Source organism: Rutidosis leptorrhynchoides, chromosome 10 (genome assembly GCF_046630445.1).
Source record: "Rutidosis leptorrhynchoides isolate AG116_Rl617_1_P2 chromosome 10, CSIRO_AGI_Rlap_v1, whole genome shotgun sequence".
NCBI lineage: Eukaryota > Viridiplantae > Streptophyta > Magnoliopsida > Asterales > Asteraceae > Rutidosis > Rutidosis leptorrhynchoides.
In genome coordinates, this window is record NC_092342.1 from 144059332 (window position 1) to 144071591 (window position 12260).

Sequence of the window (12260 nt, forward strand, 5' to 3'; positions counted from 1 at the left end):
AGAATTCTCACTGATGTTGAGAGTACAATTGATGGCGGGCTCATTGATGAAGATACTGACATTGAAGAGGATGAATCTGAGATGTCTAAGTTTATTACCGAAAAGTCAATTCCTGAGGGGGCAAGCACTCCCGGTCATCTTGGTTTCCAATGATTAGTCTGGCTTCGTGGAATATCAGGGGTTTTAACCGCATCCCCAAACAAAAAGAGGTTCAAGAGGTGGTTTTAGGAAATAACTTGAGTGTATGTGCCATTTTAGAATCTCATGTTGAGATTTCTAAACTTAGCAACATTTTGTAGCGACCCGACCAAATCGTCATTGACGGCGCCGTCTACTTAGGTCCCGTTACGTGGTCATAAGTCTTTAAAACAACGTTTAACTAAAAGATATGTCGCATTCATTTCAAATGTAAAGGTTGTTCAAGTTTACAAGAATAGTTCCACCACAAGTTACGATACAAAGTTTTAAGTACAAATGAAACTTATGCGACACAATTTAAAAGTATCCAAAAGACGCTCCATGTATGCATATATATACTCGACATCCAATGCAAGTATCAAAATAATGAGCGGAAGCATGTATCATGTATCGTTCAAGGACCTGAGAAAAACATAGAAATCTGTCAACGAAAACGTTGGTGAAATCATAGGTTTAAGTAAGTAAGTACAAGTGAACCACAAGATTTGCATCAATGAAATAATAGTAATACATTCCAAAAGTTTGTTTCACGAGCACCCAATTATCAATGCTTAACATTTCCTTCCATTGAACCCCATCACTTAGTGCTAGAACATACACTGTTTCTCGAAAATATATTTCATTCGTAAACGGTAGCGAACCGTTTGAATGAGGGTTTGTCAAACCCATATGGATCCATACAACATAAGTTCTCGCTTACACCCGGCAAGTGTAACTAATGATAATCGAATTGAGGATTTTGTTCTAAACTCGTATGTAGAATGTTTGTTTTCCTGTACTTGTGTTCACTTAGTAAAAGAAATGTTTATGCTTTCTCATCCCAAATGTAAGTTCAAAAAGAGTAAAAGTGGGACTATGATCTCACCTTGAGTGCACGTACGAAAAGTACTTCACAAAATAGCGTGTGTGAAGGATAGTGCTAGTCTTGACCTAAACAAATAGGTCGTATCAATAACGGTAAACACGATAGGTCAAAGATGTTCAATTAGTCCTATGGCTCGTTACGACTCGATTATTTAGCATGTGAAATCAAATTGTCAAGTTTCATGCAAGATACAAGTATATAAACAAGTTAGGAAGGTTGCAAAATCATTTGGTTAAGTTTGACAAAAAGTCAAACTTTGGTCGGTCAAAGTCAACGAAAAAGTCAACACGTTCGGGTCGTGTCCCGAACTATTTTTCTGATGTTTTTAATCATGTATGAGCATGCTAGGACAAGTTACATGTGAATCGGAGGTGCGTAGCATAGCAAACATTATTCGAAAATTGACCAAGTTGGACAGACCCAAACGGCGCGCCGCGCGGGTATATGGCGCGCCGCGCCAATACCTGTGCAGAGAATTCTGGCAGTTTTTAAGTTTTATGCACGAACCTAACTTCAAACAATCACCATTTATGATCCGCAAACAATCAAGACAAGTATCTTATACCGTTGGGAAGGTAATTTGACGAGGAAAACAACTAAACACATTTCATCAATCAATCTACCTATTACAACAACCAAAACCGCATCTAATGCTTAACATTAACCGCATACAAGTTCATAAATGTAATTCAATGATTCGGGCAACCAATTTACATGAATGATATGCCGTTTCGAAGGTAATCAAGCATACAATCCAACTAAACACTTTCCAATAATAATCCATGGCATTCAATGCATCAAAAGTCCATTTCAAGTTCATCAAACCCTAACCCAAATTCACCAAAATCCATAATCAAGTTCATGAAGTTTTCTAAGGCAACCTACACATCAAATTGAAGCTAGTGATGCTAGTAACACAATTAAAACATCAACTTTTAACATATAACAACATATGATCATCCAAAATTCAAGAACAACACACCAAAATTCAAGTTCATGCTAGTTACACTAAAACAACGAGATCGAGCATATAAATCATATATTCATGTTAGACTTGAGCCATAGACACTAATTAACACTTTTATAAGTTAAAAACATCAAGAACACAAAATCTAGTGATTTTAGAAAGTTACCCAAACGAGATGAAGTTGGTACCAAAATGAAGAGGATGAAGAGAGGATCACGAATATGTAATTTATTTTGTTGTAAGCCTCCTAGATCGAATTTAGATGATGATTGAATGATTTTGGAAAATTGGGTGTGTGTTCTTGCTAGAGAGAAAGAGAGAGATGGAGATGAAAGTGAATGGGTGAAAGGGGTTTGACCCTTTGACCTAGTCAAGGGTTTGATCCCTTGTCAAGTTTAGTCCCTCAACTTTCGTTCAGGTGCGGGAATTACCTAAACGAGATAATTTAAAACGCGTATCAACGGGAGATGTTATAAACATATAACGGACTTTATATTAGTATAACGGAAAAGTAAATGGAAAAAGGCGGGATGTTACACATTTGTAATCTTGTTTTTCCAAATTGGTATTGGTCTTCTAATAATAGCGTTTGCGATAAGGGTACGCGTATTATTTTGGGTTGGAATCCAGATGTTGTCAACCTAATGATTATTACTATTTCGGACCAGGTTGTGCATTGTTTGGTTACTACTGTTGCTGATGGTAGTCATTTCTATATTTCGTTTGTTTATGCAGCTAATCTCTATACTCAAAGGAGGTTGTTATGGAGGGATCTCAGTATGCATAAGCAATTCGTGGGTCAGCATCCATGGGTCATCATAGGTGACTTTAATGTTGCTCTTTCTCTTGAAGATTCTACTGCTAGCACATCTTGAGTCACTTTAGCCATGCGCGAATTCAGAGAATGTGTTGAGTGTATTGGTGTTTCGGACATTAATCATACCGGGTTACACTTTACTTGGAATCAACGTCCGAATGCAGACACGGGTTTTTTAAAGAAGGTTGATCGTATTATGGCTAATAATGAATTTGTAAGTGCATTTATTAATTCTTATGCCATTTTTCAGCCTTACCGTATTTCTGATCATTGTCCAGCGGCGCTTAAAGTTCCCTCTAAAGTGGTGACGAAACCTAAACCGTTTAGGTTTAGTAACTTTATTGTCGAGCATGAGCTGTTTCAATCGACTATCAAAGACGGGTGGAATGTAGAAGTGAAGGGCCATAAGATGTATTGTTTGGTGAAAAAGCTTCGCATTTTAAAGAAACCTCTTCGGAAACTCATGTGGTCGAAGGGCAATATTCATACTCGTGTGATCACAATGCGTGCAGAACTGGACAATGCACAAATTAACTTGGATAAGGACCCGTTGAACACTGATCTTCGCCAAGTACACTCCAGGATCTTAAAAGAATTTAATGACGCGTCGCTTGATGAAGAAAAATTTTTGAAGCAAAAAAAGCTAAAGTTGATTGGTTGCGTGTTGGGGACAATAACTCTAGCTACTTCCATAAAGTTGTAAAGGGTAGGAAGAATAACAATAGAATTCAGGCTGTAGTTGATGGGAATGGTGGATTCGTTGAAGGTCCTGATGTGACAAATATTTTCGTGTAACACTATGATAACTTCCTCGGCACACCTGGTCTTAGTGATACTATTTCTGATCCCAACGGGTTGTTTGTGGATCGTATTCCGTCTGATATATAGCATATAAAATGGTCAAGACTGTTTCCTATAGTGAAATTAAATCGACCATATTTGATGTAGGTGATAACAAGTCTGCTGGCTCGGCCGGCTACTCCTCGGCTTTCATTAAACACGCATGGGACACCATTGGTAATGATGTTGTTGGGGTTGTTCAAGATTTCTTTGCTAATGCGCAGATGCTTAAAGAGATTAATCACACGATTATAACTCTTTTACCTAAAGTGCCGTCGCCTAACAAGGTTACCGATTTTCGTCCTATATCTTGTTGCAATGTAATTTATATATGCATTAGTAAGATTCTAACGAATCAAATCAAGCCGTGTTTGGATATCCTTGTTAGTGAGAACCAATCCGCCTTTATTCCGGGGAGACGGATTTCGGATAACATTTTGCTTACTCAGGAGATTATGAGAAATTACCACTTGACTAACGGTACACCTAGATGTGCCTTTAAAGTCAATATTCAAAAGGCGTATGACACTATTGATTGGTGTTTTCTGGAATCGGTCTTGGTGAACTTTGGTTTTCATCCGACTATGGTTAAATGGGTGATGAAGTGTGTTTCTACTACCTCTTATTCCTTGAATTTTAATGGAAACCTACATGGTTTTTTTAAAGGAAAGAGGGGCCTTCGCCAAGTCTCCCAAAGAGCACGGTTGTTTATTGCAACGTCCCTCAATCAATCAATCAAGAGTCAGATTCAAGGGTTTATGCCTTTCGAGGAAGGTGTTCTATCAGTCAGATACTTAGGTGTTCCCCTGGTTTCTTCTAGATTGTATGTTCGAGATTGCAAGTTGTTGGTGGATAAAGTGAGAAGTCGTATAGAACACATACGCCAGTTTTTAGGACTAGCTGGTTACTACAGAAGGTTCATCCAAGACTTTTCCAGAATAGCAAAACCCTTGACTACATTAACGCATAAAGGGAAGAAATTTGAATGGAAGGATGAACAAGAGAAAGCGTTTCAGTTATTGAAGAAAAAGCTAACTACGGCACCTATATTGTCATTGCCTGAAGGGAATGATGATTTTGTGATTTATTGTGACGCATCAAAGCAAGGTCTCGGTTGTGTATTAATGCAACGAACGAAGGTGATTGCTTATGCGTCTAGACAATTGAAGATTCACGAGCAAAATTATACGACGCATGATTTGGAATTAGGCGCGGTTGTTTTTGCATTAAAGACTTGGAGGCACTACTTATATGGGGTCAAAAGTATTATATATACCGACCACAAAAGTCTTCAACACATATTTAATCAGAAACAACTGACTATGAGGCAGCGTCGATGGATTGAATTATTGAATGATTATGACTTTGAGATTCGTTATCACCTGGGGAAGGCAAATGTGGTAGCCGACGCCTTGAGCAGGAAGGACAGAGAACCCATTCGAGTAAAATCTATGAATATAATGATTCACAATAACCTTACTACTCAAATAAAGGAGGCGCAACAAGGAGTTTTAAAAGAGGGAAATTTAAAGGATGAAATACCCAAAGGATCGGAGAAGCATCTTAATATTTGGGAAGACGGAACCCGGTATAGGGCTGAAAGGATTTGGGTACCAAAATTTGGAGATATGAGAGAAATGGTACTTAGAGAAGCTCATAAAACCAGATACTCAATACATCCTGGAACGGGGAAGATGTACAAGGATCTCAAGAAACATTTTTGGTGGCCGGGTATGAAAGCCGATGCTGCTAAATACGTAGGAGAATATTTGACGTGTTCTAAGGTCAAAGCTGAGCATCAGAAACCATCAGGTCTACTTCAACAACCCGAAATCCCGGAATGGAAATGGGAAAACATTACCATGGATTTCATCACTAAATTGCCAAGGACTGCAAGTGGTTTTGATACTATTTGGGTAATAGTTTATCGTCTCACCAAATCAGCACACTTCCTGCTAATAAGAGAAGATGACAAGATGGAGAAGTTAGCACGACTGTATTTGAAGGAAGTCGTCTCCAGACATTGAATACCAATCTCTATTATCTCTGATAGGGATGGCAGATTTATTTCAAGATTCTGGCAGACATTACAGCAAGCATTAGGAACTCGTCTAGACATGAGTACTGCCTATCATCCACAAACTGATGGGCAGAGTGAAAGGACGATACAAACGCTTGAAGACATGCTACGAGCATGTGTTATTGATTTCGAAAATAGTTGGGATCGACATCTACCGTTAGCAGAATTTTCCTACAACAACAGCTACCATTCAAGCATTGAGATGGAGCCGTTTGAAGCACTTTATGGTAGAAAGTGCAGGTCTCCGATTTGTTGGAGTGAAGTGGGGGATAGACAGATTACGGGTCCGAAGATTATACAAGAAACTACCGAGAAGATAATCCAAATTCAACAACGGTTGAAAACAGCCCAAAGTCGACAAAAGAGCTACGCTGACATTAAAAGAAAAGATATAGAATTTGAAATTGGAGAGATGGTCATGATTAAAGTTGCACCTTGGAAAGGCGTTGTTCGATTTGGTAAACGAGGGAAATTAAATCCAAGGTATATTGGACCATTCAAGATTATTGATCGTGTCGGACCAGTAGCTTACCGACTTGAGTTACCTCAACAACTCGCGGCTGTACATAACACTTTCCACGTATCGAATTTGAAGAAATTTTTTGCTAAAGAAGATCTCACTATTCCGTTAGATGAAATCCAAATCAACGAAAAACTTCAATTTATCGAAGAACCCGTCGAAATAATGGATCGTGAGGTTAAAAGACTTAAGCAAAACAAGATACCAATTGTTAAATTTTGATGAAATGGTCGTAGAGGACCCGAGTTCACCTGGGAACGAGAAGATCAGATGAAGAAGAAATACCCTCATATATTTCCAGAAGATACGTCAACACCTCCAACTGCTTAAAATTTCGGGACGAAATTTATTTAACGGGTAGGTACTGTAGTGACCCGAACTTTTCCATGTTTATATATATATTAAATAAAATTGTTATTTACATGATTAAGTGTTTCCAACATGTTAAGCAATCAAACTTGTTAAGACTTGATTAATTGAAATAGGTTTCATATAGACAATTGACCACCCAAGTTGACCGGTGATTCACGAACGTTAAAACTTGTAAAAACTATACGATGACATATATATGGTTATATATATAGTTAACATGATTTTATTATAAGTATGTATCTCATTAGGTATTTTAACAATGAGTTATATACATAAAAATGAGACTATTAATTTAAGAAACTCGAAAACGATATATATAACGATTATCTTTATAACAACGTCTTACTAGGTACATATGAATCATATTAAGATATTGATACACTTGGTTAATTATGTTAAATGATAAGTAATTATATTATTAAGTGTATTGACAATGAAATACATATGTAAAAATAAGACTACTAACTTAATGATTTCGAAACGAGACATATATGTAACGATTATCGTTGTAACGACATTTAACTGTATATACATCATACTAAGATATATTATATATCATAATATCATGATAATATAAAAATTTAACATCTCATTTGTTATAATAAACAATGGGTTAACAACATTCAACAAGATCGTTAACCTAAAGGTTTCAAAACAACATTTACATGTAACGACTAACGATGACTTAACGACTCAGTTAAAATGTATATACATGTAGTGTTTTAATATGTATCCATACACTTTTGAAAGACTTCAAGACACTTATCAAAATACTTCTACTTAACAAAAATGCTTACAATTACATCCTCGTTCAGTTTCATCAACAATTCTACTCGTATGCACCCGTATTCGTACTCGTACAATACACAGCTTTTAGATGTATGTACTATTGGTATATACACTCCAATTATCAGATTTTAGCAGCCCATGTGAGTCACCTAACACATGTGGGAACCATCATTTGGCAACTAGCATGAAATATCTCATAAAATTACAAAAATATGAGTAATCATTCATGACTTATTTACATGAAAACAAAATTACATATCCTTTATATCTAATCCATACACCAATGACCAAAAACACCTACAAATACTTTCATTCTTCAATTTTCTTCATCTAATTGATCTCTCTCAAGTTCTATCTTCAAGTTCTAAGTGTTCTTCATAAATTCCAAAAGTTCTAGTTTCATAAAATCAAGAATACTTCCAAGATTGCAAGTTTACTTCCAAATTTTCTAAATCCATTCCAAGTAATCATCCAAGATCAAGAAACCTTTGTTACTTACAGTAGGTTATCTTTCTAATACAAGGTAATAATCATATTCAAACTTTAATTCAATTTCTATAACTATAACAATCTTATTTCGAGTGGAAATCTTACTTGAAATTGTTTTCGTGTCATGATTCTGCTTCAAGAACTTTCAAGCCATCCAAGGATCCTTTGAAGCTAGATCTATTTTTCTCATATCCAGTAGGTTTATCCAAGGAACTTGAGGTAGTAATGATGTTCATAACATCATTCGATTCATACATATAAAGCTATCTTATTCGAAGGTTTAAACTTGTAATCACTAGAACATAGTTTAGTTAATTCTAAACTTGTTCGCAAATAAAAGCTAATACTTCTAACTTGACTTTTAAAATCAACTAAACACATGTTCTATATCTATATGATATGCTAACTTAATGATTTAAAACCTGGAAACACGAAAAACACCGTAAAACCGGATTTACGCCGTCGTAGTAACACCGCGGGCTGTTTTGGGTTAGTTAATTAAAAACTATGATAAACTTTGATTTAAAAGTTGTTATTCTGAGAAAATGATTTTTATTATGAACATGAAACTATATCCAAAAATTATGGTTAAACTCAAAGTGGAAGTATGTTTTCTAAAATGATCATCTAGACGTCGTTCTTTCGACTGAAATGACTACCTTTACAAAAATGACTTGTAACTTATTTTTCTGACTATAAACATATACTTTTTCTGTTTAGATTCATAAAATAGAGTTCAATATGAAATCATAGCAATTTGATTCACTCAAAACGGATTTAAAATGAAGAAGTTATGGGTAAAACAAGATTGGATAATTTTTCTCATTTTAGCTACGTGAAAATTGGTAACAAATCTATTCCAACCATAACTTAATCAACTTGTATTGTATATTATGTAATCTTGAGATACCATAGACACGTATACAATGTTTCGACCTATCATGTCGACACATCTATATATATTTCGGAACAACCATAGACACTCTATATGTGAATGTTGGAGTTAGCTATACAGGGTTGAGGTTGATTCCAAAATATATATAGTTTGAGTTATGATCAATACTGAGATATGTATACACTGGGTCGTGGATTGATTCAAGATAATATTTATCGATTTATTTATGTACATCTAACTGTGGACAACTAGTTGTAGGTTACTAACGAGGACAGCTGACTTAATAAACTTAAAACATCAAAATATATTAAAAGTGTTGTAAATATATTTTGAACATACTTTGATATATATGTATATATTGTTATAGGTTCGTGAATCAACCAGTGGCTAAGTCTTACTTCCCGACGAAGTAAAAATCTGTGAAAGTGAGTTATAGTCCCACTTTTAAAATCTAATATTTTTGGGATGAGAATACATGCAGGTTTTATAAATGATTTACAAAATAGACACAAGTACGTGAAACTACATTCTATGGTTGAATTATCGAAATCGAATATGCCCCTTTTTATTAAGTCTGGTAATCTAAGAATTAGGGAACAGACACCCTAATTTACGCGAATCCTAAAGATAGATCTATTGGGCCTAACAAACCCCATCCAAAGTACCGGATGCTTTAGTACTTCGAAATTTATATCATATCCGAAGGGTGTCCCGGAATGATGGGGATATTCTTATATATGCATCTTGTTAATGTCGGTTACCAGGTGTTCACCATATGAATGATTTTTATCTCTATGTATGGGATGTGTATTGATATATGAAATCTTGTGGTCTATTGTTACGATTTGATATATATAGGTTAAACCTATAACTCACCAATATTTTTGTTGACGTTTAAAGCATGTTTATTCTTAGGTGAATACTAAGAGCTTCCGCTGTTGCATACTAAAATAAGGACAAGATTTGGAGTCCATGTTTGTATGATATTGTGTAAAAACTGCATTCAAGAAACTGATTTCGATGTAACATATTTGTATTGTAAACCATTATGTAATGGTCGTGTGTAAACAGGATATTTTAGATTATCATTTAATCTACGTAAAGCTTTTTAAACCTTTATTTATGAAATAAAGGTTATGATTTGTTTTAAAAATGAATGCAGTCTTTGAAAAACGTCTCATATAGAGGTCAAAACCTCGCAACGAAATCAATTAATATGGAACGTTTTTAATCAATAAGAACGGGACATTTCACCTCTGGTGTTGTGATTTTCGTGTGTATGGTTCTCACAGTGTATTCCTAGCCATGCGTTTGTGACTTGGCTTCTATTGGGAGATCGTCTTAAAACTCGAGAAAAATTGAAACCTTGGGATTTGCGTGGAAATCCAGACGGATACACGCCTCGGTGTTTCCTTTGCAAGTCGCAGATGGATATGCAAGCCCACTTTTTCTTTGAATGTCCATTTTCTAGAGAGATTTGGATTAAGTTGGTAAATCCTATTCAATTTCCAATTCATAGCTGTTGTTGGAAAGATGTTATTGTTTTGTATGCGCCTATTGCGAATCATAAAGTTGCAAGGGTGGTGGTGGCCAAGTTGGCGTGCCAGGCTGCGGTTTACTTCATATGGCAAGAGCGGAATAAACGTTTATTTAACGATAAAGCTCGGGAAGTTAACCAGCTGTTTGAAGTCATTCGGGGCATTATACGGATGAAGATCTCTACTCTTCTATTCAAGAACTCCCCTAATGTGCTTAAAATGACATCCACTTGGGATGTTCATTAAGTTTTGTATTTATTTGTTTCTGTTCGTGAGCTTATGCTTAGCTCGTGGTGTCCAAATTTTGGTTGTTGTACTCTTTGGTTAATTTGTGGCCTTTGAGTCTATGAACTTATTGTATCCCTTCTTTATTTTTATAAAATTTACCGGGGAGACCCATTTACCCAAAAAAAAAATATAATATTCTATGGGTTAATGATTTTGTTATAGAAGCTAGTGACGGAAATCAGACATTTATATTGGGAGGGCCAAAAATTTTCTTAATCCTCATCTTCATATATATAATTAAGTTAACTTAAACAAAAGCTTAAATGTGAATATGTTGTAAGGTGGGCACTAAGTTTAAACTTTTGGCAACTTTTACTTGAACCCTCGACGGGAGACATAAATGAAACATGTAAAAAAATTTGTTAATCGTGTTAGGGTGAATCACCTATGTGAGGGAGAAGTGGGCTCGCTTCGAAAGGTATTGTTTTGGCACAATACTTGATAAGCTCTCGTAGAACCAGGCTAATGTTCATGACCATAATGAACATAACTATGAGGACTTGACTTTGTGAGAGAGAGTCTTGTGTGAAGCGTATAATCGCTTACACGAAACGGCAGACAAGTTCAAAGACATCGATTAAGTGCGTTTCATAAGCGAAGGTATAGTCTCCCTTTCCTTTTATAGATTAGCGAAACCATAGTTAGAGTCCTTTAAATAGAGGCATGTCTTTTTGTTGGAAAAATGATCTGATGAGTCAAAGTGTTTTGCAGGAGTTAGAGTCTAGAGTCCTAGAGTCTGAAGTTGCAGATTCTGATAAAGTCAACGTTTTAATTACTTGATGATTAAGCTATGGAAAATTCTGGAGATTTGTTTAAATATTAAGAAGATTGTGTTTTGATTCTGTGTTATCTCTAGAAGATAAACTTTGCATTGTTTAGAATATTTGTTAGTTTTAAGTTTATCTTTTCCTAAGTTTTAGTCAAGTAGTTTAGGAAACCAAATCTTCAAGATTTGGTTTAACTCTGTATAAATAGGGCTACGGTTTATCATTGTAAAACACCCTTTTGCACGATTAACATTGTCTTTCTTATATCTTCATATCGTGTTCTCTCAATTGTCTATTCGTATAATTCATATTCATTGTTCTATTGAGAGTCTGGTGTTCATAGTTCAATTACTGTGAACTAATACTTTTATATAAAATCAAGTAACAAACAACAATTAAAAATGTAATCTATCAATTCAGTTGATCAATAATTTCAATTTCAAGTTCAATATACAAATATATGATCAATATATTTACTCCATTAATTTACAACAACGTGTCGTCTTCATTCAGACATAGGGGCATCGCTTTTGTCTGTCGTGCACGGAGTAACTTTTCGTCAATTTAGCTCTTAAAGCTAGACTTCGAGCCACCTCTGAATGCAAAATGATTTTCCTATCAGAAATAGCCTCTCGTACCAAAGGACCTTTGGCCATCAATATCAAGGAGCCCCCTAACCTTAAGGTTATGAGTTCGAGTCCTGCTTAGTGTATTATTTGTGTAAATATCAGCGCTTGTGCGCTTTGGTCAGTGGTACCCCGGTTATCCGGGTTTTGGAGATTGCGACACGTCCCTCGTTCAAACCTCATGGGAGGTTTACTTGAACTGTGCAGAT

General features: G+C 35.6%; 1 protein-coding gene across 1 annotated transcript; it reads left to right on the forward strand.

Annotated features, from left to right (window-relative positions):
- Positions 1-2917: 2917 nt before the first annotated feature.
- On the forward strand, positions 2918-3550 carry LOC139870668 (uncharacterized). Its single transcript, XM_071858449.1, has one exon. It carries the CDS (start codon positions 2918-2920, stop codon positions 3548-3550), a length of 633 nt encoding a protein of 210 aa, XP_071714550.1.
- The last annotated feature ends 8710 nt before the right edge of the window (positions 3551-12260 follow it).